Here is a 25,909-nt window from a genome sequence, read left to right on the forward strand (position 1 = left end):
GGAGCATTCTATGGGGTTTTCTTTTCCGTTTTGTACACCTTCATCACCCTTTTCTTTGTACACTTTGGAGGGCGTTTCTTGTGCTCGGGTTGGGTTTTGGGTCATTGGCATGGTTGCGAAGGGAGTAATAAATGCCTGTTGGTCTATCTTTTTTTTTCTCTTCTTTTCTGGTCCCTTCCTGGGTATTCTGCATATAGAGCACCCTGCTCATGGCAACCAGGTTCCCGGAGTGTATTTGTATGTGCCATGAAGAAATGCCAGTCTTGTTGCTGCTTCTCCCCCGCTTTCTCCATCTCCAGTCTCCACATTCTCTCCTTCTGTCATCCTTCACCATGGAGAATTTATAACTGCACCAATCGCAGTCCTCGCTTGGCCGGACCGGTGCAATCTCAATCTAAATCTCGGTCAGTATCATCCCGATCCCCAGACTTGGTGTTAACTGATTCAACTTATAAAATCATGGCTTTGGCTTTGGCTTTGGCCTTCCCTGCAATCCCCCAGGGGGGTGAAGATCGGCCTTTATAAACATGCGGCTCTTCTCCCTCACTCTGCAGGCACTCAGCTTGCTCTGCATCATTTCACCTGTCAGCGCCTACAACGATCCCTTGATCCGTTTGGACTACGGAGCCTTCCAAGGCAAGTACGATGCAACCTACAGTCTTTCATACTTCCGCAAGATCCCATATGCCCGCCCTCCGACAGGAATCAACCGCTTTCGAGCGCCTCAGCCACCCCAGCGCATATCCAATGGCATCTACAACACGGACCAAGACTTCGACATGTGCCCTCAGCGCACCGTCAACGGCTCCGAAGACTGTCTCTACCTCGGTCTCTTCTCGCGGCCTTGGAATCCTTCATCTGCGCGTAGGCCCGTCCTCGTCGTCTTCTACGGCGGCGCTTTCATCCAAGGCAGCGCCTCCTTCACCCTCCCTCCATCCTCCTACCCCGTCCTCAACGTGACCAACCTCAACGACTATGTCGTCATCTACCCCAACTACCGCGTCAACGCGTTTGGCTTCCTACCCGGAACAGCCATCAAAGACTCCCCCACTGCCGACCTCAACCCAGGCCTCCTCGATCAACAATTCGTCTTGAAATGGGTCCAATCGCACATCCACCACTTCGGCGGCGATCCCCACAATGTGACGATTTGGGGCCAGTCCGCAGGCGCAGGGTCCGTCGTCGCGCAAGTCCTTGCCAACGGCCGCCACGGGAACCCGAAGCTCTTCTCCAAAGCCCTCGCCAGCTCGCCCTTCTGGCCTAAAACCTACCGCTACAATGACCCCGAGGCTGAAGAAATCTACGACACATTCGTCAACCTGACCGGCTGCGCTACCGCGAAAGACTCACTCTCTTGCATCAAATCCGTTGACGTCCAGACCATCCGCGACGCCAGCCTCACTATCAGCGCTTCCCACCAATGGACCACATCCTCATACACCTGGGCGCCTGTTATCGACGGCTCGTTCCTCGTTGACTCTCTCTCCCAAGCAACCTCTACCTCGCGCCTTCCCACCTCTTCGATCTTCGGCGTCTACAACACCCACGAGGGCGAGAACTTCCTACCCCCGGGTCTCAGCACCGCAGACGCCCAGTCCAACACCACTGCATTCTCGACCTGGCTCAATGACTTCCTCCCCGACCTCACTCCAAGAGACATCCACCGTCTCGAATCAATCTATTACCCGCCCACTGGGACCACCGAAACTCTGACAAATTATAACTCCACTCTCGTCCGCGCCGGCCTCGTCTATCGGGATCTCGTCCTCGCTTGTCCGGCGTATTGGATTGCCAACGCGGCAGGCGAGAAGGGTTACTTGGCCGAGTATACGATCGCGCCGGCGAAGCATGCTAGTGATACGATTTATGTATGTTGTTCTGCCTTCTTTCGCCGTCCTTCTCCTTCTTTTTTCTTGCCTACTTCGCCGTGTGTATATGTGTGCGCGCGCGCTCTAACTAACAAATAACCCCAAAAATAGTGGAATCGCCTCAACCCAATCCAGCAAACAAACCCCCTCGTCTATGACGGTTACGCAGGCGCATTCGCAAGTTTTATTCAAACGGGGGATCCAAACGCGCACAAGGTAACAGCAGAGGACGTGCCAGGGTTGTTGAAGTTGCGGGGATCAGGACCGGAGTCGGAGTTCGTGGTGAGGGAGACGGGGTTCGAGAATGTGAAGTTGAACGGATTGAAGGAGAGATGTGCGTTTTGGAGGGGGATGGGGGGAAGGGTTCCTGTTTGATTTTTTGGGGGGGGAACTGGTGGGAGGGTTCTTATCTCGATGATTGGAGGTGTTTGTTGGGGTTGGTGGGTAGGCCGACGCAGAAAAGCAACCAGTATCTGCATAAGAAGTAGACATGTCTATCATCCATTCATCAAGTTCTACATCAGTTTTACTGTTTCCTATACCTCTAGTTCCAACAAAAGTATAAATGTCACCGAGGGTCGACAGGTGGGTGAGTTCAGCCCAAGTTTGTATGGCACTATATATAGCGGGTTGGATGATGGAATCCCGGGGCCTTGAGTAACTGCAGCAGTCTCTTTCCCTCCAGAACAGTCTTGAAATCATTCAGAAGCCTACTGCCTGCCTCCATTCCGCTCATTAAAGAATCGAGCAATCTCATCAAGCCATGACGTTTCAATTCCATGTGCGCGGCGCCTGGTTGCGAACGGCATCTCCTCCGCGGCGGATGGGATTTATATACGATGGTTAGATTGAATGTCTATACTGCTGGGTTCGTCGTTTATTATACAGAATGATAGATAATATACATCGATATGATATCTGTTGTACATGAAATGCAGACATAAGAGGCATGTCCTTCCCTGACGACACTTGATCTCGTGCGTGCTCTATATGCAATCGCTAAATCAAAGCCTGTCCGCGGAACATACCCTCGCGCACCTCCTTCACCACATCCTTGCGGTCCTTCTTCCCCACGAGAACGATTCCACGACCACGCTTGCCCATCCGCCCCAGACGTCCGAGACGGTGGATAAAGTCGATGGTCGTGTGAGGAACATGGTACAGGATGACGGTCTTGACCGCGAGAGTGTCAATACCGCGGGACGCAATGTCCGTGGTGACGAGAACTTTGGTGTTGGGCAGACGGCGGCTTCGGTCCGACGTGGGGGACCGCGGCATTTCGAAGGGGATGGCGTTCTCCTCGCGGCGGCGCTTCTGAGCGAGCATGATCTCCTCCGGGCTCGGGGGCGGGGGCGTTTCGGTGAACTCGGCGAGAGTCTCCTCCTGCTGGCGGGCGCTGGAATCGCGAGAGAGCGATTGAGCGTCGATGCCCTTGGATCGGAGGAACTCGGCCACCTCATCGGCTTCCTCGCGCTCGTTGACAAAGACAAGGATCTTCTTGACGTTCGGCTCCATGTACGACGCGAATGGTCCGACAGGCTCGCTGTCGCCGGCCTTGCCGATGGACCAGATCACGTCCGCGCAGGCTAGACTGCGGTTGCCGCGGTAGGGGTCCTTCTGAATATCCACTACTCCGAGTTGCACGCGACGCGGGATGGCATGTAGTTGGGGCGTGGTAAGCCGCTTGATGTCCGGGTAGCGCTTCCGCAGAAGGTTGTCGAGACTGCGAGGGATGGTGGCTGAGCACAGTATGAGTTTGCGCAGTGACGGCGCCGTCTTGCTAATGATATCCGAGGTGGTCGGCAGGAAAGACCGGTCCATCAGCGAGTCGGCCTCGTCGAGGACCAAATGGCTGACGCGGCTGAGCACGTAGGGTTCGGTCTTGGCGATGGATCCGAGAAGGTGAGGGGTGGTGACGAGGATATCGATCCCATCCGGGTTGAACAGGATGTTTTTGATCCGGCGGGGCGACAGGTTCGATGAGATCATGCCCGAGCGATATTTGACTGTGTGCGCGAATGCCTTGACTTTGACGCCCACTTGCGCCACTAGTTCAGCCGTGGGCACGAGTATGATCGCGCGAGGTCTGCCGGCATTTGAAAGCGGAGGAAGCTCGGGCTCGATGTCGAAGGCCTGCTTCTTCAACCGCTCCTCTCTTTCTTTCGCCTGTTTCTCCTGCTCAAGCTTCTCGGTCTCTTTATCTTCCGCCTCCAGGCGCTTGACGGCATCGATCAAGGGGACCAGGTAGGCCAGAGTCTTTCCGGACCCGGTCTCCGCGGCGAGAAGGTATTGGTCGTATTGCGCCTCGAGATCGTTCTTACGTCGTGATTTGCCGTCGTCCTCCGTTTCCTTAAGAAGCTCAGGTATCGCCAAACGTTGAATCGGGGTCGGAGTGACGTCAAGTAGACCCGGTAGGGCCTGGGAAAAAATCGAGTGTCGAACAACGGGCAGCAGAGGGAATTGGTCGAAACTGGTGATCTCAGCGAGCTTCGCTTTGATCGCCGTCCGACGGCCGTATGTCATCGGAGTCAACGTGGTTTGCATCTTCAGGGCTTTGTATAGCGGGCTGTCGCTTTTCTGGTTCTTGCTTTCGGGCTCCCCCGAGCGTTTTACGGCGGCGGCGGATCGCGGTCGAGGAGCATCACGAAAGCGAGCCTCGGTCTGATTCATTCCGGCGAAGGGGCCACGTTTTTCGTTCCTGGATCGATCCTGTTTCAAGGAAGGTTTGGCCACATCGGCAGACAGCGCTTTACGGGCAACTTCTCTGCGGCGGAGGCGACCGCCAGCCATGGTGCGAACGGACTGAGCGCCGAGAGCGGACGGGAGGAAGGCATTTCGACTCTGACAGAAAAGGCATACCGAAGGAGGCAGCTGTAAAGACAGCTTGCCGAATCGATTCATGATGCCACAGAAGGGTGGGAGGGCAGGTGGTGGATGGCAACTGGAGAAGGCCAGAAAGTTGGCAGCCGAAAAGAAAAAGCGGAAAAAGTGACGCTGGCGGGCGATCATCGCGCTAAGCCTACCCGGGACTAAAGCGATCGGAGCCGCAGCCGCGATGGGGCCTGAGCGGGCAGGCACCCAGGCATCGAGGCCCTCGAGCGGAAGCGGTTGCTATGGAGACTCCCGCCGGCGAATGTCAACATCGTCGCTTGTCTCCATCGCCAGCTCCAGTCGCCTGGCATCCGGTTTCTACGCGCCCACGGGTTTCAACTGACGCACACGCCCGGCACTTACTTAACATCCTTCCTCTTCTCTTCCCTCCCTCCTCCCCCCCCGTCCCTTACGTCCCGTTCCTCGTTTGTTTCTCCCCTTTGTCTTGGTTTCCGCTCCGGTGGTGGACGGCGTGCTGTTGACCCTCCTTCCCCTTCGTTGTATTCCCATTTGCTCTTTTCCCTTTTCTTCTCTTTACCTTCTACATTCTTTCGCTTTTGTCGCACTTGTATCCTGTGAAACCAGGTCCAAACAAAGAGAGACATTCTTGACGAATCGGTCATCGTTGTAGATGATCTGCCTCTTGTGACGTATCCGTTTTCCTCTGTCTGATGATCTGAACGAGCTGCTTTTTCCCCTCCGCACATCCAATTGCCCCGATTGACTTTGGGGACTTCAATTCTTCGGGCATTTTTCGCATCGAATTTTCCATTCAACTTCTGTTGTTGTTGTTTATCCCAAACAGGTAATGCGCAACATTCCAGTAAGGGGGTGGGGAGAAAGAGCCCACGGACTTCGATCCTTGTGCGATGATGAAACGAGCTGTGCTAATTATTTTCCGTCTCTAGCGGTGTGTTTTCTTTGTCTTTGTGTTTGTAAATTTCTTCTCGTCTCCCGAATCTCAACATGAGTTCTGGACCCGGCCAGCGGCCATTATCAGAAGTGAGTCCCATGGCTCAAAGGAGAAATTCACCGATCTGGAATCAAACCATGAAAGTGAGCATCACTCCCCTGTCGCTTACGCGCAGACAAAGACCATCTTGACTAACGAGATCCACGCAGGCAACGAGAAACATTGAGTCGTCGCCCTACGACGCCCCTGCTTCACCGCGTCTCTTCTGGCAAGGTCGCGAATCTGGCTCTCCTTTCCACAGGAGCTCGGAGAATCAGGCACCTTATGACCCGGAGTCATCTTTTACTCCGTCAAAGCGGCCCTCTCTCGAGAATCTCAAGCGGCAGTCGCGCGTCAAGAACAGCCACATGTTCCGTGACCACAATCAAGAGTACGATCCCGCCCAGGTTTACGTGCCCCAGCGACCATTGTCCACGAGCAAGTCGCCGCAGAAGCAATCGCAGGGAGCCCATGATCGAGATGCTGCCCAGCAGATTGGGCCCCGACCACCATCGCCTAGCAAGGATCAAGTGCCCCCGGCCAAGTCCTCCTTATCTAGAGCGAGCCGCTTCGGTGTTAAAGATATGGGCTTCGATCCGGAGAACGAGATTTGGTCGGACTTCGACAATCGATACCAGAAGAGCGTGACGTTCGATGCTGCGCCACCTCAGGTCAATGAATATGAGATGACTACCCCCGATCCATCCTCGATCGCATCAGGATCGCGCGACGGCAGCTATGACTCCGAAGAGGACGAGGCCGATATCAGTTTCGACCGTGAATCATCCATGGACCGCGATGATAGCTTCGATGCCTCGTTGGAGGACCTCGAAAAGACCCCCGTCGTGCTGCCCGAGGATTGGCGCTACATGAGCCCAGCCAACGCGAACGAGGACTTGGTGAAAGAAGACGAGGACCCCTTCACGGAGGACGAGAGCGAGAGTGGTGATGTGCGGCCGTCATCGCGCCAGGAGTTGCCAGCAACCCATGCCCGTGTCGAGTCCATAGACTCGAACGAGGAGCGCCGACCGTTACCACCGTTGCCCGCTGCAGGTCGGACGTCGTTCTCCCCGCGCCCTTCGTCTCCCGGTAAACTGGCCGCTGCATTTGAGCGTGGTAGTGGCGGCGGTAGTCAACGGGGTCTGCCTCCCCCTCCTGGCCCAGCTACCTACAGCAAGTCTGACATCACGGACCTGAGCCACCCTTCCATGTCGCTGGAGGACAGACTCCGATTAATGATGATTCAGGAAAATGAACGTAAAGGTCATGATGAGGAGCAGCAGCAGCAGCAGCCCCAGATTGAGGAAGATGACGAGCGACACTCCAACGTGGTGGAGCCCCAGGCTGAACACGTGGAGAAAAAGGACAATGAGGAGACCGAAAATCAGGAGAATGAAGAAACTGCAGAGGATGCGTCGGGGAGATACTCGCCGCCTCACATCTCTCGCGATTCGATTTTGAGAGATCTCCGGAAGAGCGAGAGCTTTATGGACGACTCGTTCGAAACGTCCTCGCAGATCGAGTCCGACAACGAAGAATACATGCATTATGACCCCGACGTTCCAATTCCGTCGCTTGAAAACGATAACGACTATGATGATGACGACGACACTAACAGCGTTATTGTCAAACAAGAAGAACCCGACCATGACCTTTATGACATACCCGACTATTATGAAAATGTTCCCTCCAAGGACTCGTCCTTTAAGAGTTTGCAGGACAAGCATGTCCTTGATGGCGAGAACAAATACTCGAGTCAAACCCCTGAAGACTTCACTCAGTCACGCGGGTCGCAATCTGACGGACAGTCGACCCCTGTCCCAGGGGAACGCAACGAGCAGACTGAAAACAAGACAGCAAGCCCAGAGCACCAGGACTTGACCCCCAACGAGGCTGATTGCGCACCCAAGATGGCAGCTCTCCGAGAGTCTCTTCAACGGCCTAGGACTCCTGAGGATGACCATGATCAGGTGTCGGAGCCATCCACCCCTGACTCTGTTATTAGACATCCCATGAATGGCGATGAGAGTGATCGCGACGTATCACCCGCCGACGAAGCTATCCCCGACCCTGTTGCAACCATCAAGGCCCACGGAGCCGGACTCAAAACACGGCCCTCGTTGACCCCCGCGGACGTCGACTCGATGGCCGCTACCCGACGTCAAGTCAGCGGGCAACATATTCCACCGATGCCTCACCACACTCACACCCAGCAGCAGGAAGCTGACCCGTCCGAAAACAATCCCCCCTCCGAAGGACTCCTCGCCGCTCCCCAAGCACCCAAGGAGGCTGCCCAGCGACAGAGTAGCCTGATGCAGTTAGATATCCCGTTCAGCATCCAGGAGGAGAGCCTTGGTTTTGGCCTGGATAAAGAATTCGATCGAGTGATCGAAACCCAAAAGGTTGCGTTTGAGCTGTCCCTGTCCCAATTGTATTCTCGTGCAACGAGACCTCCCCAGGCCCAAGAACCCCATGTTTCATTTGCTGACCCCCGACCCCCCAAACAGAGAGGCTATCTCATGCGACAGAACACCAAGGTGATCATCGCCAGCAGTCGCCCCGAAGAAGAGCCTGCCCCTGTCCCCGCCGAAGGTCCCAGCGATGCCCGTGCCGCCAGATCCCCCGCACCCTCCCCGCGCAAAGCAAGCCAGCAGACGTGGACGACGGTCCCTTGGAATGGTCAGCCCCGGCGTTCAAGCATCCGCACTTCCTCGAGCGCCATTCGCAAGAAGCCCGTCTCAGGCCCCGTGCCTCCTCTCCCCGGACAGCAGAGTAACGTTCAAGAGACGCCCGCCACTATCGAAGAAAGCGAGCCTGCACTAAACGGAGCCTTGGAAGAAGGCGAAGAGCGCGGTCGTCTTTTTGTTAAGGTCGTCGGCCTGAAGTACCTGGATCTGCCAGTTCCGCGAGGTAGGTGTCCTCAACCCTTTGCCCATATGCACCAACTAACTCAAATGGCAGGCGAGCGATCGTATTTCTCTCTGACATTGGACAACGGGTTGCACTGCGTGACCACAGCGTGGCTGGAACTCGGAAAGTCCGCTCCGATCGGACAAGAATTCGAACTCATCGTCCAGAATGATCTCGAATTCCAGCTTACTCTGCAGATGAAGGTTGATGACGAGCGCTTCCGCACCCCGGAGCCGGCCCCTCAGGCCTCGCCAACCCGGCAAAAGGCATCGACGTTTAGTCGAGTTTTCGCGTCGCCCCGGAAGCGTAAGGAGCTTGATATGAAGCAGCAGCTGGCCTCGCAGCAACAAAAGGGCAAAGATGCCAACGCCGGGGTGTGGGATCGATTAAGGAGTCTCATCGCCCGGGACGGCAGCTTTGCTCGCGCATACGTCGCTCTCAGCGACCACGAAAAACATGCTTTCGGGCGACCGTACACCGTCGATATCGCCTGCTTCAACGAATGGGCGGTTGAGGAGCAGCCGAGTAGCGTCAAGAGCAAAAAGAGCACCGCCAGCTCGGCATCTCAGCGTCGACCGCCTTACAAGATCGGCAAGTTGGAGCTGCAGCTACTGTTTGTTCCCCGCCCCAAGGGCACCAAGGACGACGACATGCCCAAGAGCATGAACGCTTGTATCCGGGAAATGCGAGATGCCGAAAGTGTCTCGGCTCGCAGCTACGAAGGGTTCCTTTCCCAACAGGGAGGAGATTGTCCGGTAAGTTCCTTTGCCCCTGTGTGACCCTCACCCCTCAGGCTGGACGTTGTGACTAACATTTTTGTGCGACACACAGTACTGGCGGCGTCGTTTCTTTAAGCTTCAGGGGTCCAAACTCACCGCGTTCCACGAGACCACGCGACAGCCTCGTGCCACGATCAACTTGTCGAAAGCCGCAAAGCTTATTGACGACCGGTCTTCGTTGACCCAGAAGGAGACGACCACGCGCGGTGGTGGACGCCGCAAATCCGCCTTCGCCGAAGAAGAGGAGGGATACATGTTTGTGGAGGAGGGATTCCGGATTCGCTTCGGCAACGGCGAGGTGATTGACTTCTATGCCGACAGCGCAGCCGAAAAGGACGGATGGATGAAAGTGCTAGCCGATGCTGTAGGCAAAGGCTCGGGCGGCAGCAATCAGACGAAGCCATGGACCGATTTCGTGCTGAAGCATGAACGCAGCGTCAAGGCACGGCGGGAGCCGGAGGCGTCGACGTCGACATCGTCCCTAGGCGGACCTCCGCCCCCACGCAAAGACGCGCCTCCGCCTCCGCCTTCCTCCGCCTCCCGCGTTCCGGGTCCGCCCGCCTCGTCGCGGCCTCGTCACCGCCACACCCAGTCCCAGCCCGAAGTTCGCAGCGCGGATGCTCGGCGCAACAAGGCTCGCTCCTTGATGTTTTAACTCATTTCCCTTCTACTTGCGACGTTGATGTACAATTGTCAGCTTTTCCCGCGTTGTCCCTTCTATCTTTGTTTTTTCTTTGTTCTTCATCTCTCTTGCGCATCCACAGCATGCTCTTCTTCTCTTTCTCTTTCTTTTTCGTCGTCGTCCCTAGCCTTGCCGTTGATTGTCCCTTGGAATTCTGTCGTACATTAATGATACATAGCGCCTTTTCTTTCTTTCCTGAGTCAATAATTCAATTGTTTTCTTGAACTCTAGTCCTGCTCTCGTTCTTGTATTATCCTTTCTGAGAGGCTAGGATTTCTCTTTCCTGAGATCTGAACTGGTTTCGAATGTAGTTGTCCACCGTGGGTATCCTTGTACAGGGGTGAGACTCATGCTCGGCTCCGTTTGGTTATCTTTCATGTTTATGTACATATATATCTCGGTCTTCGTTGCTCTCTACCTATGTCCAAAGTTTCGGCAAAACATTAATGTTACCTGGGTATCTGCGTATAGTATATTTTTCTGTACGGATTCATGGATGAATGTACTGATTTACTACCCCTTCTTCAATTCGTGGATGATGTGGGCAGGTGGGGATGATCTACTCACTTTTGTCGTACGTACATACGTAGGTAGGTGGTAGATAGGCCATTACGGAGTAGTTGTGCCTGACGGGCCTGGCTGCACTCGGATATATTTTGGCTGTATCTGGTGGCGGGTGTCGTGGTTGTCCTGGCAACCGAATGGACTATATGGAGTATATTCAAGGGACTTTTCTTACGGTTAATTTGGGACGGTTAAGGAGGTTTCGTGGCGAGATAGATATAATGGTGGACGGGTAGGTATATATAACGGACTTTGAGCCTAGGACGAACTGTATGATGGTGGTCGGAACTACGAGAGGATCTACAGGGATATAAATAACCTCCGAAGACCGAAAGGATGTAAAGAAAGAATAATAAATCGAGTCCATAAATCAATCAATCAATCTTATCGAACTAAGCATGTAAAAACCCATTCACCACCTCAGCAAACGCACTCGGCTGCTCGACCATCGGCAAATGTCCCGCCTTGGGAATCACCTTCAGCTCCGCGTCGCCCTTCAAGTCCTTGGCCATCTGCTGCATCGTCTGCGGCAGGACGCCGTCGCCTTCTCCGGCCACGAAGAGACCGGGAACCTGGGCCTCGGCCATGCGGTCGCGCACGTCATACGCGCACAGCGCCTGCATGGCGGTGCGGAAGCCGTGCAGGCTGTTGGTGCGGACGATTTCCTTGACGCGGGCCGGCACCGCGGGCTGCGTGGTGTATGATTCCGAGACGAACCAGCGCCGCGTGGTGGCTTCGGCCAGCTGTTCGCCGATGATCGGCTCCCCCGTGGTAGACGACACGGCGCGGTCGCTTTCAGCCAGCGCAGCGCGGTCATTCCACGCTTTGCGGTTGGATTCGGGCGCGGCGCTGTTGGTGTCGCAGGCGATGAATCGGGTGATGCGGGAGGGGTGGAGCAGGGCGGTGTTGAGCACCGTCACGCCGCCGAGACTCACGCCGATGAGCGTGGCGGCGGGGATGCGCAGGGCATCGAGGAGCGCAATGATGTCCGACGCGAGGAGGTCGATGTTGACGGGAGCCGTGCCGCATTCCTGGAGACGGCCCCGCGTGAGGTAGCGGAGGATGCGGAAAGACTGGTTCTTAGGGTTGGCAAAGAAGGCGTCGACGAAGCCGTCCCAGATGGTGTAGTCGACCAGGATCGAGTTACTAAGCACGATCACCGGGCTCTGCGGGTCCGTACTTCCTTCGAGACGGTAAGGAAGGTCTACGCCGTCGGGGGTGGTGACGAAAGATTCGACAGCCGGGCGGGAGGTCGACGGTAAGGTGCGCGTGCGACCGTCGTTGGAGGCCCAAGGTCCGCCCACATCGGGGGAGGCGAGAGACGAGAGCTCGCGAGGTGCCGGGCCAAAGGTGTAGGTCCATTGGTATACGCGGCGTTTCTTGTCGGTCACCGCCTCGTTCATGAGGCGATGGTGCCAGGGGGTATCCATGCTGGCCTTGTGTTCAGGTCCTCCCAGCCCATTAGTTGCGCTGTACTCGTGTAGGGCCAGGAATTCTCGGGGGGCGTTGGGATCGATGGCGGCGGTGACGAAGCGACGAGTGCGCCGCCAGCCGGGCACGCGGGCCAGCATTGGGATGTGTTCTTCGCGGTACCAGCGGTTCAGTTCGCCCTCTTTGGCGGCGTCGGCAGGCACGGTCAGCGAGATGGCAACGAGGACGGAGCCGGCGGAAGAGGAATCGGGTTGAGTTTCGAGGGGCTGGTAGTCGGAGACTTTTTGATCATCGAGAAGGTCGTATAGGCGACGATCGACGGCGATCTGGGCCATGGTGGCTTTCTCGCGCGGGGTCTTGATGCCGTCCCCACGGAGAGCCAGGTAGGTCTCGCGGGTCAGCTCAACCATGTCCGTAATATCATAGAGTGCTACCCATTCGGGCTCCAGGCCATCGGTGGCTCGATAACGGAAGCCATTGGTAACGAATGGCAGGCGCAAACGCAAGGGACCGTGTTCGGAGTTGTACCAGTCGTGGAACTGGGCCGCGGGAAGCGAATCGCGGGGGTGCATCGTCACATAGAGAAGGCCGGGGGTCGCCATGATGTTTCGTTCTACCTGGTAGACAATGTAGGAAGTTTCGTTCAGAGAACAGTAGAGCAGAGCCTGGATCGAGTCTGGGAAGACGAGGAAGAGATTGACCGAGTAATTACAATAAAGAGAGATCGTTTTGGTGGTTGCACTTCCCCGGATCAGTTCAAGGCCGACGAACTGCCGACAACATAGCCGATGCGTGGGCGGGTGAAGTCATCGCCATCAAAGTCGGGAAATCCTATCTGGAGTATACCCGTAGAGAGGATAATCACGTGAGCTATAGACACCGATGTATAAGAGAGAGGAGAGGATGATGATGAGAAGAGGAGACAGTGAAGGATAGCAGCGCTGGTCAGTGTGCGATGGCGGGGTATGAGTCCTGTTTAGTCATCGCCAAGGCTGGTCTAACTACACCGTGTAGTTAACTATAATATGCACTTTTTCTATAGATAGAGAGGTTCCTTGGGAGACAAAGAGCGTCAAACTATCTATCAGGTAGGTTCCGTCAATAACAAAAAATAGGGACACATATCAGTTACAGCAAAGCCGATAATCCGATGGTCCGTCATCTTCGGTCTAGGGCCCAAGAGGGAAGAGCACTGCTTTTCATCAAATCATGAACATCGCGGTTCCAAATGTTGACGCCGACAGCGGGAATCCTCGGGTCTCGGTGCAGAATACAGGGTCACGCGATTTGGATGTCAAATTTGAAGGGGACTTCCATTGCCTCGAAGATGGGTATATAAAGAGGGCGAGAAGACAGGAGGAACGTGTGTTGGTGCAGTAACTAGCCTCGTTGTATCAGATTGCAAAGATCTGCCCTCATGTCGCCACATTCTGAGTATCCAGAGGGAGCGGAAGTTCCGTATCAAAAAGGGGCTATCTTCAAATTTCCAGTTGAGCTCCTTTTGATGTGTGTCGATTACATGGATCACATATCTATCAGCCGATTCTCTCGCACTTGCAAGAGCCTCACCGTGGTCTTGAGAGATATTCTTAAGGAGAGAGCACGGGAGTTTGCTTGGTCTCCAACAGGCCCCGAGCACGACAGAAGAATACAAGAAGGGCAACTTTTATGCACGGACTTTAGTTATGTTGGTAAAAAGACTTTCTTGCCCCTTACATCGCCGATGAAAATAGCCATTGATAGGGGGCGCGTTGGTGCTCTCCGAGGGTTTCTGGAAGCTGGAATGAGTCCCTCTTTGATGACTCCCAATCGATTGCCGCTACTCTCTGAGGCGCTAATGTATCAACGGGTAGACGCCGCCAAGCTGTTGCTCGAGTATGGGGCTGATCCATGCGGTGGGTGCTGGTATTGGTGCACAACCCCGCTTCATTATGCAGTTCGCTATACGGGCCCCAGCAATTGCATGATCGAACCACTGCTTAACGCAGGAGCCAAGGCCGAGGGTATCGAGCTTTGGAGATGGCTTTTTGACCACCAGAATCCCGCGAAACACCTGGAACAGGCACTGGCGAATGGTTCCAATTTCAAAAGGATTCGAACTGATTATGGGGACCTATCAGTTCTCTACGCTCTTTCGGCATCCAACGTCGACTTGCTCACCGTGTGTTTAGGTGATATGATCTTGGAAAAGTGGCCGGAGCTTCTCAATAGCTGCGATGATCGCTACGGAACAGTCCTCAAATACGTTCTGGCAAGTCCCATTGAGCCGAGGAACGCCATTTACTTCCTCGACCGAGGAATTGACCTACGTGGTGGAGAGCTACAAGACGCCATTGATCTTAGACGAGGGCACGAAATCCATGGCTGGAAGGCAAACCCCGCACGTATTCGCGAGACTGACAGCATCAGGCGCACTATCATAGTGAAACTTTTGGCGCACCCCCAAGTCGACCTCAACACTGCTAGCATGTCGTACTCGGGAAAGGTTGAAAAACCGCTGATAGCCGCTTTTGTTCGCGCTGATATTGAAACCGCAAGGATGATTCTCGAACATCCGGCCTTCCAACCCGACGCAGAGGATATTTGTGTCATGACTGACAAACTCTCGCGCGAGCGTCCGAACGGAGCGAATTATGAAAGACAGATTCAGGGAGAAGTACTGAAAATGACGGCTAGACGTCTCGCAATGAATTTCTAACGATAACTGAGACTTGTCGTGGCCGGAGACCGGCGTTGGTATGTCCTTTATGTCCTTCCCCCGCTGGCTTTTGGTATCTCTGAACCACACGCGCTTTCTTGTGATTCGAATTCACGATTAGATGTACTGCAGGGAAGAGGGAGTTGCAATTATAATAGGAACGCAAAGTAAAATCAGGACCACTACAGATCCAACTTTCTGTTTCATTTCCAGTGCGTGCCCAATTCGAGCAAAGCCGACTATGTTCAATCGAAACGGGCTGTGGTTGCTTCCATAGCTGGTTAGTCGTTTTGTTGTAAGGGTCCAGTCGTACGCTTTTACAGTTATCGTGCATTGTTACTAGTTCTACAAATTGAATTGCTTATGAAGTTTGATGAAGAGGTATTGAGCAATCAGTATGAAGATTCAGGCCCGAGCTTTGGCAATTGAATGGGCAACAACAGGAAGGTAAGACTATCACATAGTATGATTGGGGAAATGGGGAAAGAGAAAAGGGAAAATTATTGCATATTGAGGTCAAAAAAGCCAGAAAAGCTGGCATTGCCGCCCTGATTAAAAATGCGGGAATTGGTATTACTAAAAGAATACCCTCCCCCTGGCTTCTCTCTGTTAGCAACTATCCGATGAACAATGAGGCTTCAGGAACAGGTGAAATAAAATAGGAGATCCCTCAGGTTTACTTACGTGGCTTGATTCCTCATCTGACCTCGTCTTATTCCACATGGGAATCATAGTTTTGACGCAAGCAGCGGCCCTGCAAGCGGCAAAGTTCTGCCAGTTCTTGTTTTTGTGACTGTCGGCGTAGTCACAAACGCCCTTGACGATGATTGTTGGGATAGAATCCCAGACTCCGAGCGCCTCCATCTCATAGGCGAGGATGCCATGGCTGTCCGCAAATGCATCGCGGTACTCTCCTGATCTGATTACCTGGTCACTACTTCCGAAGAGCCCTATATGCACCGCTCTGACTCTTTCGGGACGAGGTGAGCGTGGTTCTGTCCCTACTTTGCACTGGAGTTCTTCGCAAGACTGCTCCATTGACCTTTCACAGGGAAGAAGGTCAGTTGACTCTCTGCATCTTGCGCACGTCGAGCAGGCGGCGGGAGGATAGCGGTGCATGTGCCGATGGCTCGCGGGGTACGCTTCATCCTCCCCCGGCGGTTCAATTTCCGTCATGGGAGCTTTGCTGTGGAGGGCTTGCATGCACGCAGATATCGATCTTTCGAACTCGGGGCGTTCTTTCATTGTTCGATCACTTTGAGAAACATCCGCACGGGCCCACATGGACGTCCAGGGACATCCAGGAGGGTATCCTTACGGACGATATGATTTCCGACTAGCCGCCCAAAATCAAGTTGAACGATGCCGTTACTGATGACAACATCCCCCAGAAAGATCTCCGAACCCTGCTTTGGCTTGGGAACGCCGCCGCAGATACCGACAAGAAAGCAAACATTAATATTGGGAAAGCTGGAGGATATGCTCGCAGCTGCGCTCGCCGCATCTACTTTACCTATCGCAGAAGAGGGCAGAATAACAACGGGATGCTGACCGATTTTTCCCGTCCGGTAGGTGTTTCGGTCACCATCGGCCTTGCCGCAGTCGCCCCATTCCTCATCGAATAACGCTAACGCTGACCGAAATTCAGGATCCACTGCGCAAATGATTGCGATATGAAAGTCACGTGGGTCCATGTGTTTTAATCACGGTAGATCTGCTTCGCAGTGTTGTGGTGGTGGTTTGGCAGATGGTGGTGTTTGGAGACGTAGAAATTCTCAAGCGATCAGGACTCGCTTTAAATGCTTGAGTGCCCGACTTCTGGTACACGAAGGATTTAGCATCGACGTCCGAATTATTTTGGTGTCTTCGTCGCGTTTGACGAATCGGAGGCCCGGTATGTCTGCCCCGGTGCTTGAGTGCTTGATAAATCTATGAATTTGCCCCGTATAACGCATCCACTGTGCCGAAAGAACCGGCGTATGAGGGGGAAAATACATCCCAGAGCCAAATCCATTGGTTACCAGTCCAAAACATGGTCATTCGGACATTTTCATCGTACAGGGTGTGGTAGTAGAAAGACGTCTGTCCCGAGTGAGACAAGAAAAGACCGGTCTGGACAAGACTGGTGTCTCTGAACTTGGGCTGACGACGTTCATCTCTAGACAAGTGGTGCCACGAGCAAATGGCAGTCTTCGCTCACCCGCTCTGAAGCGGCAACTGGCATATAGATCGGGCCATCCAGCCAATTGCTATGAGCATCCCGGTTTGTACCACCAGATGCTGCGCCGCTGTAACTTGTTGTCTACCATGGTATCCCAAATTCGTGTGGGACGGTTGGGCAATCTGTTTGCTTCTTAGATTGCAGATTTTTCCTAAGGCTGTAGCTAATAACGAAGGAATGACACGTGGAGTATTAATGATGGATGATGTCGTTTCCGTAATCCAGAAGTAAGTTTTTGATATGGGAAACCTTCATGCTTGAGGCAGTCCACCAAATCTTCCGCCGAAGACCTGTTCTAGAGATCTCGTTTAGAAGAGGAAGGAAGCTTTCAGGGATTGAGCGAAAGACCCCAGAGATTGGCTACAAAAATACGTGAAGGTGCAAAAGAGCCGTCCCCCCCCCTCTCTGATCTTCAACCCCTGACACAGACCAGACTGACTTAGCTGCGAGTCCGCGACACGTTTGCGACCGACCCAGCCAGAACCACGCCCCGTGTAGCTTCCTTCGCATCTTTTACCCCCCTCGCATCATGGAGAAACGAGGACCAGCTGGTGCAACCTTCACCAACGAGAAGACACTCGTCTTGAATCAAGGGGGTGCACAGACGTTCCATGGGCCAGTCGTGGTCAATATAAGCTCCTCTCCAATGTCCAGCACATCTGCACCTACAAGGGACGATGCAAACGGTCAGTCAGAGTGATCACTTTTGTGCTGCGGAACACAGGTCTAACGATTCACCACAGATCTTCTAAGATCACTCGCATTTGCAGAAATGCACGAGACCCACCATAGCATTCGACGCCCACACAGGGGCACTTGTGAATGGATCATAGAACAGGATGTTTTCCAGAGCTGGAAAAAGCAGACTCGGGGTGTTTTGTGGATCAAGGGAAAGCCGGGGTCCGGGAAGCCCATATTGATGGCTTTTCTGTGGGACAGACCGCAACATACACCACGCGAGGAGAGGGTCATTCTCAATTTCTTTTTCAATGCTCGAGGCCAAGCACTCCAGCGTACACCACTGGGCATGCTTCGGTCCCTGCTAGCCCAATTGTGTCGCGAGGATTCCTACGTCTGCGATATGATGCGACAGGTTTATCTGCAAAAGGGTAGCGCAGTCGGTGCCCGAAAGCAGAACTGGGAATGGAAACAGCCGGAGCTAGAACGGTATTTCCGGGAAGCAATTGTCGCTTCCGCCCAGCGCAAACCGGTGACAATCATCGTAGACGCACTGGATGAGGCAGGAGAAAAATCTGCGTCTGAGCTCGTGACGTATTTCAATCAGCTAGAGGAAGAGCTCGCTGCAGTTGATGCCAAAGCAAAGTTCTGTATCTCTTCCTGTCACTATCCCGTATTATCTGATTCCCCGGGGCTTGAGATTCACATGGAGGCCCATAATGGCCACGACATCGCGCTTTTCATAAACGACCGCCTCGGGTGGAAGAGTTTTGTGGACCACAATTACCCCAAAGACCAAGACGCGTGGCAAAACCTGGCTCTGAACTTGACTGAAATGGCCCATGGCGTGTTTCTCTGGGTCGACCTCATTGTGCCCTTAGTGAAAAAACGGGTCAGAGATGGCCAGTGCTTGGAAGAGGTCTACCTTTGGCTAGGGCAGGCTCCCAGGGAGCTGGCAGATACCTATGGTTATATCCTTGAGTCCGTAATCGATGAGAGTTACTTGGTCGATTCATTGGTGCTATTCCAATGGGTTTTTCTGGCTGAACAACCCCTGTCTGTGACAGAGCTGCGGTATGCAATGGCTTCAAGTCGCGCCGTCTTCACACCTCAGGGAAGCATAGGGAATGAACCTTGCAGACTTGTGAAAGATAACCGGCTGATGGCTTCAAAGATCAATGCATGGTCCGGGGGTCTACTGGAAATCATTCCGGGAGACCAAGACTTTGTCCGACCCATCCACCAGACCGTCAAGGATTTCGTCATGACGCAAGGCCTCGATCAGTTGGCGGCTCGAGCAGTCCCCAGATCTGCGATTGAAAGAAGCCACGACCTCCAACCCGAACACCACCTAACACTTTATCGGTCGTGCTTGAATTATCTGGTCACAGAAGTTGGCCAAATACGACTGGAACGATATGAGAGAGAGGAGCTCTTGGAGGAAATCCCTCTCATAGAGTATAGCGCCAACAATCTTTTTTACCACGCGGAAAAGGCCATGGCCGACCAGTCTACGAATCTAGAGGACGAAACCAAGGCCCTGCAGAAGATGATGGACCAATGGTTGAGTATACATCAGAAGATTTACGGAAATTCGTGGGTATATACGCGCCCGGGAAGTACTCTTTTACATGAGGCCTCCGCTGCAAATCTCGTTAAGATGGTCGAAGGCCTTATCTCCAGGGGTGCGCAGGTTAGCACGAAGGACGATAAGGGAGACACTGCGTTGCACTATGCCGCTATAGGAGGACATGAGGGGGTTGCCGGTGTGCTCTCGAGGGCAGGGGCAGACCTCCGGGCCAGAAACAAATACAACGAAACGCCTCTGACGTACGCCGCGCAGCATGGGCAAGTCCGTTTTATCAAGTGGCTTCTGCTAGAGGGGGTCAACCTGGGTGAAGCTTTGCCAGACGAAGCAGCCCCAAGCGCCTTAATGGAAGCGGCAAGGTGGGGACATGACCAGGTAGTCAAGCTCCTCTTAAGCTCGGGTGCCATGACCAAAGTCCAGAGGGATAGCGCCCTGCTCGAAGCTGTTCGACGCCAAAAATACGAAGTTGTCAAGTCATTGTTGAAAGACGGCGTGGAAGCCAATCCCACCACAATAGAGGAGTACCAATCTCCTCTCCAAGCTGCTATAGAGCTTTCAAGCGATGAAATTGTGCGGATTCTGTTCCAGCATGGCGCGGACCCTTCCAGATGTGACAGGTATGACCGAAATGCACTCCATCTTATGGCAGAGTGCGGGAAGTTTCACCTTGTTGAACGTTTGAAGAGGGTCGATATTTTGATCAATGAAAAGGATTGCTTTGGGAAGTCCCCCATCCATGGGGCCATTCATTATAAACACCTGGATATGGCCGAACTTCTCTTCAGACGGGGCGCAGACCCTCACACCCTGGACGGGTACGGAAGAAGTAGTGTCGACTGGCTTCGTGCTGATCCTCAAAATCAACCCGACATATTCAAGGAAATCTGTTCTTCGCATGCGCCCACTCCTCAGGAGATCCAAGCGAGTGCCTTAAAGCAATCTGTGTGTGACTTGTCGAAGAGGATCTTGAGTTCAAAGTCAAGCAAGGACCCTATTTACTTTCATGGATTGGGCCACTGCCTGATGTTTTTAGAAGATCTGGACGGGGCTCTCATGAGCTTCCGGCAACAAATATCGCCACCGGTCGAAGACGGATCTGTACATCACGAAGTGGCCTGTAACATTCAGCATATCGATCGGATTGAGGGTCCTCGATTTGTTTGCAAAACTTGCCCAGACGTTGATTTATGCATTGATTGCATGGACAAGTACGGCCACGCAGAATACTTTAATGTGTGTGAAGACCATGCATTCCTCGAGGTCTCTGCTTCAATAGAGTCCACCGAGCATAACAAGACCGGGCCCCTATTTTCACTGTCAGATAATGTCCAGAGATGGCTGGAGGGTTTGATCGTACGGTATGGAGACTCATGTAGTGATCAAAGACAGATGCAGCAACAAAACTGATCAAGAACCTTATGAAAAAGTAATTATCCTAATGGTAATCTATCTATAGCAATAATTCTACAATTAGTTTGATTGAAATATCTTTTATTTTCGAACCAGGATCTCGCGGTCAAAAAGGTGCGAAACACCAGTTCTTATGAAGATACCAGGATCTTCCACAACCAGACGATGAAACCGTGGATGAGTGCATTGTAGGAGACACCGAAACTGTCGACGGCCACAAAAGAGAGCTCATCAACCATTCATACCACTTCAGGTGTCATTGCAGTTGCCGTTCCTCTTATGATACTCATTTTACGCATTTCCCTCCAGGCTCTTACAACGTGACGAAGTTGTGGATGCGCCATTAAATCTTCGAATTTCTGCGAGCGAGGGGTTTCCGAACTGAGTGACTATTCTCCCCGGCTGACGCCATGAGAGGAGCAGTATCACTTGCATACTCCATCTGCACCTATCCCGATATGAAGCGGGATCATGATCTGGTTGACGGAACTTTGCAAGTCGAATGCAGTGTTGGAGGAATTCCTTGGGCACTGCTGACGGCTTCTAGCAGATAGATTCGGTCGGATTCCGTGAGCATAGTCGCATCTCAGGAGGACTGGTGAGGGTGTGCAGGCTTTGTGGGACAGATACATGGAAGCTCGCTCCCTCCCCTCCCTCAACCACTTGATTTGGAGGTTTTCCGCATGCCCAAAAATGACTCCCAACCGGGACGTAACCACACAACCAATAGTTGAAGGTGCTCACAAAGAGAGGGCCCCTAGGCCTTGATGTACTACTACCCAAGGTGGTACTGGCTGCTAGGTTTCCTATTCTCCTTCTAATTTGCCTGAGATAATCCCAAGTCTTCCCCACTTTGTGGCTAGCCTTGTCACGGCACTCGTGCTACTTCGTACGTACTTTTGAACCAGCGGTGGGTCTCGGCCAATCTCAGGTCGCTTACTTGCTCGGTCATGGAGATGGCTGATCTTTCGGTGTTCCCAAATAGTAGCAAACAATAACGAGCTGCTGCGCCGTTATCCCTGTGATGCAGGCTTGGCTAGGGGGACAAGGACGAGTGCAAGATGGCAGTATTCAACGATGATCACCGTAGCGTCAAGGACTTTGATCTCGATTGATTGACTGCTGATAATGAGTTAGCACTGCCATATCCACGCAGATTTGACTTAGCTGAAAGACGCCGGAACAGCCAAGCTCTGGCGGGCAGATCACACTGGCCTGTCGGAGAGAAGGTATCATGATATTATTATTTGGTGCTTAAGATTAATACAAAGCTAGACAAGAGGTAATCCATATGCTGCATGAATTGTTGGCTGAGACACGTTTCCAATGAATCTTGGAGTGAATACTACTATCATTATTCGTTGTCCCGCAAAACCATGCCTGAGGCACCTAAGCACCGATTAGATGAAGTGGCAGAAAGGTCACACCGCTCCTTCATCGGGTTAGAACACTAGGACGAAAAAAAGAGGAGAAGAAAAGAAAAAAAAAATCCCCAAAAGTGGAGAGCGACTATGCCCCCGTCCGTCTTCTTGCGTCAATATTCGGCCGGTATTCACAGCTCTTGCAAGCACAGAATCTTTGCAGGGCAAAATTGTCGCCGCCCATCTATCCTTGCTGCGCATTTGCAACGACATATCCCGTCCTGTCGTCAATATTGGCAACGAGGCCCACGGTCGCCATGGACAATAACGAAGGAAGAGCTGGAGGATCCGGAGAAGCTGATCGAAAGCCTAAGAAGAGGAATATGGGAAGGGCAGAGTGGAGGTATGTTGATGCAGAAGAATCCAATTGCGACCGCCTGGAGCTAACCAAGCAAGCCGGCAAACAATAGACAAGAGAGCGCGAAACGAACAGCAGGTCGAGGCTAAACGACGGAAAATCGAGAATGGCGAGGACGTTAAAACCCCGGTTTATGCCACCCATTTCTCCCAGGAAGACATCGACAATGAGCAACGTCGCCCGAAAAAGAAGGTTGCCGTGCTATTGGGGTACTCCGGAACAGGCTACAAGGGCATGCAATTGTATGGATTTCGCGCGTTCCTTCTTATTCTCCTCTCAATCATATCGCGACTCACATGTTCCCCCTTTTTACTAGGAGCGATACCGAGAAAACCATCGAAGGAGAGCTTTTCGCCGCCTTTGTGGCTGCCGGGGCCATCTCTAAAGCGAACGCCGCGGACCCGAAGAAATCGTCATTGGTTCGATGCGCGCGCACAGACAAGGGCGTCCATGCTGCCGGTAACATCGTCTCGCTGAAGATGATTCTGGAGGGTCCGGCTACGGTTCAAAAAATCAACGAGCAGCTCAGCTCGCAGATTCGCATCTGGGACATTCTAGTTGCGAACAAATCGTTCAGCAGTTACCAAATGTGCGACTCCCGAATTTACGAATATCTCATCCCGTCCTATTGCTTCCTGCCGCCACATCCCAGTACCTACCTCGGAAAGAAAGTATCGGAAATCGCCGAGAAATACGGAGATTTGGAGGGATTGGCCACTCGCCAGGCGGAAGTGGCAGACTACTGGGCTGAGACCGATGAGAAGCACGTTCGACCTATTCTCGAAAAGGTCAACGAGGACATTCGTAAACTCGTGCAAAAGGCGCTGTATTTTGACGAAGAAAAATCTGCTGAGGCCCAGTCAGTTGATAAGGATGCTACGCAGTCGACTGGGACACCTGAGAATGGCACCAACCCCGAGATGTCTACAGCAACAGAAAACCCAGACGAGCAGGGCCAAAATATGGAACTTGATGAGGCCCAGGAAGCTCAGAGAAAAGAGATCTATGAGACCGTCAAGGCTGTCAAGGCAGCATACAACACAGCCAAGCGGGCTTATCGCATTCCTGCCGCTCGTATGGCCCGCATACAAGAAACTTTAGACAAGTATGTCGGCACAAGGAATTTCTACAATTACACCATCCAAAAGATGCACAGCGACCCCTCCGCCAAACGTCACATTAAATCATTCAAGGTCGACCCCAATCCTGTCATAATCAACGGCACCGAATGGCTCAGCTTGAAGGTACACGGTCAAAGCTTCATGATGCATCAAATCCGCAAAATGGTCGCCATGGTCGCCTTGATTGTACGATGCGGCTGTGACCCTCAGCGCATCGTGGATAGCTATGGCCCCACGAAGATCGCGATTCCCAAAGCTCCTGGTCTGGGTCTTCTACTAGAACGTCCGGTCTTTGATGTGTATAACAAAAAGGCTAGTGAAACAAACAAACAGCACATCAACTTCGACAACTATGCCAAGGAAATTGGCGAGTTCAAGCAGCGCGAGATTTATGACCGAATCTTCCGTGAGGAGGAAGAGTCTAATGCGTAAGTTGGAGCTACTCGAATTCGTTCTCGTCTAGACCTGGCTAACCGAGTCTATAGCTTCTCGTCTTTCTTCAACCATGTCGATCACTTTCCTCAGGAAGAATTCCTCTACATCACATCCGGTGGCATTACAGCCGCGAAGCCTATACAGCAGGGCTCAGCTGAAGTTCGCAAAGAGGACGATCAAGCAGGTCGCAAATCCCAGCGGGAAGCTTTGGCTATAGTCGAGGCGGATTCTGATAATGAGGCCAACATTCCGGACGGTGGTGAGGAGGGAGGTTAACCTTCCGTCCCGAGTTTGTATATAGAGAATCGATCTACTCGCGTGTCCGCGAAGCCGGGCTGGACATCTCTCTATGGGGTCTATCTATCAAATTTATGCCTCCATAACGGCCAGTAGAATCGATGAGATACACATGAGCGAAGTTTGCGTATTAGACAACATGAAGGTATAGTTGTAAACTCTTAAGCATAGTTGACCGCCCGAGCCGCTAAAGCTTGGCATGAGAACGTGAATTATATAAGCTCATGTCCTCAGGCAGCAACATTCCGCAGGCTGACGTCACCCCACCCCACCCCATCTTTATTTACCTTTTCCGTACTCTGGACTGGTCGATTTCTACTTCTCTACTTGCCTTATCCTTCCCCGTCTCGACAGTCAACTCTAAATCGACTATTCTTCGTCCATTTCATCATGCCCGGACATTTCGGTCAAAAAATTCTCAAAACACTCGGCTTGGACGAGCAGCAACATCAGCATCCTCCTCAATCGACCCCTCACCCTCAACCTTCGCATCAGGAGTATCGTTTGTCTGGCAACCGGGTCATCAACAACGATGAGCGCATTCTATCACCTCATCCGCGCGGGACGTATCCCCGTCTTGCCTGTCTGAGTGACGGATCGATCCTGGGATCCTTTACACGTTTCGAGGGCAAGCGGCGGATTCTCTGCGTTTCCAAGAGCGTTGATGGCGGTCGGACATTTGAGGATATCGGGGAAGTCACGCAGGGTGAAGGAGACGTTGATAACATGTTCCTGCTGGAAGTGGCTCCATCAACCGTGTTAGCAGCGTTTCGGAACCACGACCGGGGGCCAAACGGCCCAACGCATTTCCGCATCACGGTTTGTCGTTCCACAGACGGCGGTCGACACTGGCGCTTTGTATCGCAGGCCGCCGAAAAGCGCGCTCCCCTTGGAATTTGGGAGCCTTTCATGCGTCTGGGTCGACAAGGCGAGGTGCAGTTGACCTACTCGCAAGAGTTTGCGCATAACAACCAGTGCACCATGCTAGTGCGGTCATTCGATCAGGGGGCGACGTGGTCTCCCCCTCAATGCCTTCATGGGGAAAAGGATCTGTTCCGGGATGGCATGAATGGGATTGCCCCAACATTTGACAACGGGAGGGAAGCCTTGGTTATGGTATTTGAGACGACAACCACTGGCACGTTTTGTCTGGAGGCGCTCATTTCCTACGACGACGGGTACACCTGGGGCCATCGGCATCAAGTGTACGTGCCTCCTCGGGGCCACAATGCGGGATCTCCCCAAATTGCCTCGTTTGCTGATGGATCCTTGGCGGTGATCTTCATGACCGACGAGGACTCGGCCCAAGTTCAATGGACCAAGCACGCGGCCATCAAGGTGGTCTTTGCCGGACCCCCACAAAACGGCCAGATCGCTTGGACTCGACCGACTGTCATCTGCCCGCATGCCAGCCACTGGCCGGGGATTATGGCTCTGGATCATCATACCATGCTGGCTACTTATGAGTGCGGCGGTGCCCCTCGTGCTAAAAGCATCACACTGCACAGGTGACCGAGCGCTCACGTGCGAATTCACCAATTTATTTTTAGCTTTGTAACACAATTTACTGCCAATGTCTTTTGTCTCGCTCGCTGCATCATAAATTCCTTTCGTAAAACTGGAAG

The 25,909-nt window shown here is 53.1% G+C and overlaps 8 protein-coding genes across 9 annotated transcripts; 6 read left to right on the forward strand and 2 right to left on the reverse strand.

Moving 5' to 3' along the window:
* Nucleotides 1-527: 527 nt before the first annotated feature.
* LDX57_003299 (putative carboxylesterase) lies at nt 528-2,243 on the forward strand (the record flags this gene model as incomplete). Its single annotated transcript, XM_046084943.1, has 2 exons — nt 528-1,868; nt 1,980-2,243. The coding sequence occupies 2 exons, from the start codon at nt 528-530 to the stop codon at nt 2,241-2,243; spliced, it is 1,605 nt and encodes a 534-aa protein (XP_045940906.1).
* A 624-nt stretch (nt 2,244-2,867) lies between these two features.
* Nucleotides 2,868-4,769, reverse strand: mrh4 (ATP-dependent RNA helicase MRH4; the record flags this gene model as incomplete). Its single annotated transcript, XM_046084944.1, has 1 exon — nt 2,868-4,769. The coding sequence occupies one exon, from the start codon at nt 4,767-4,769 to the stop codon at nt 2,868-2,870; it is 1,902 nt and encodes a 633-aa protein (XP_045940907.1).
* Nucleotides 4,770-5,789: 1,020 nt separating this feature from the next.
* On the forward strand, nt 5,790-10,035 carry bud4 (putative GTP binding protein (Bud4); the record flags this gene model as incomplete). Its single annotated transcript, XM_046084945.1, has 5 exons — nt 5,790-5,795; nt 5,862-8,093; nt 8,199-8,601; nt 8,653-9,356; nt 9,433-10,035. The coding sequence occupies 5 exons, from the start codon at nt 5,790-5,792 to the stop codon at nt 10,033-10,035; spliced, it is 3,948 nt and encodes a 1,315-aa protein (XP_045940908.1).
* Nucleotides 10,036-11,018: 983 nt separating this feature from the next.
* On the reverse strand, nt 11,019-12,659 carry LDX57_003302 (putative alpha/beta hydrolase; the record flags this gene model as incomplete). The annotated part of the gene is made up of 1 exon (XM_046084946.1): nt 11,019-12,659. The coding sequence occupies one exon, from the start codon at nt 12,657-12,659 to the stop codon at nt 11,019-11,021; it is 1,641 nt and encodes a 546-aa protein (XP_045940909.1).
* Nucleotides 12,660-13,780: 1,121 nt separating this feature from the next.
* LDX57_003303 (uncharacterized protein) lies at nt 13,781-14,755 on the forward strand (the record flags this gene model as incomplete). The annotated part of the gene is made up of 1 exon (XM_046084947.1): nt 13,781-14,755. One exon carries the CDS (start codon nt 13,781-13,783, stop codon nt 14,753-14,755), a length of 975 nt encoding a protein of 324 aa, XP_045940910.1.
* A 2,750-nt stretch (nt 14,756-17,505) lies between these two features.
* LDX57_003304 (ankyrin repeat domain-containing protein) lies at nt 17,506-20,299 on the forward strand (the record flags this gene model as incomplete). Its single annotated transcript, XM_046084948.1, has 3 exons — nt 17,506-17,662; nt 17,720-20,184; nt 20,276-20,299. 3 exons carry the CDS (start codon nt 17,506-17,508, stop codon nt 20,297-20,299), a joined length of 2,646 nt encoding a protein of 881 aa, XP_045940911.1.
* Nucleotides 20,300-22,108: 1,809 nt separating this feature from the next.
* PUS1 lies at nt 22,109-24,443 on the forward strand. 2 transcript variants are annotated; one of them, XM_046084949.1, is made up of 4 exons: nt 22,109-22,416; nt 22,470-22,673; nt 22,748-23,980; nt 24,038-24,443. In XM_046084949.1, the coding sequence occupies exons 1-4, from the start codon at nt 22,331-22,333 to the stop codon at nt 24,261-24,263; spliced, it is 1,749 nt and encodes a 582-aa protein (XP_045940913.1). In that variant the 5' UTR covers nt 22,109-22,330; the 3' UTR covers nt 24,264-24,443. The 2 variants fall into 2 exon arrangements, with proteins under 2 accessions (XP_045940913.1, XP_045940912.1); XM_046084950.1 differs by having other exon boundaries at nt 22,484-22,673.
* A 231-nt stretch (nt 24,444-24,674) lies between these two features.
* LDX57_003306 (sialidase family protein) lies at nt 24,675-25,796 on the forward strand (the record flags this gene model as incomplete). Its single annotated transcript, XM_046084951.1, has 1 exon — nt 24,675-25,796. One exon carries the CDS (start codon nt 24,675-24,677, stop codon nt 25,794-25,796), a length of 1,122 nt encoding a protein of 373 aa, XP_045940914.1.
* Between the last annotated feature and the right edge of the window lie 113 nt (nt 25,797-25,909).

This window comes from Aspergillus melleus (assembly GCF_016097325.1).
Source record: "Aspergillus melleus strain CBS 546.65 chromosome Unknown contig2, whole genome shotgun sequence".
In the NCBI taxonomy this organism is placed as follows: domain Eukaryota; kingdom Fungi; phylum Ascomycota; class Eurotiomycetes; order Eurotiales; family Aspergillaceae; genus Aspergillus; species Aspergillus melleus.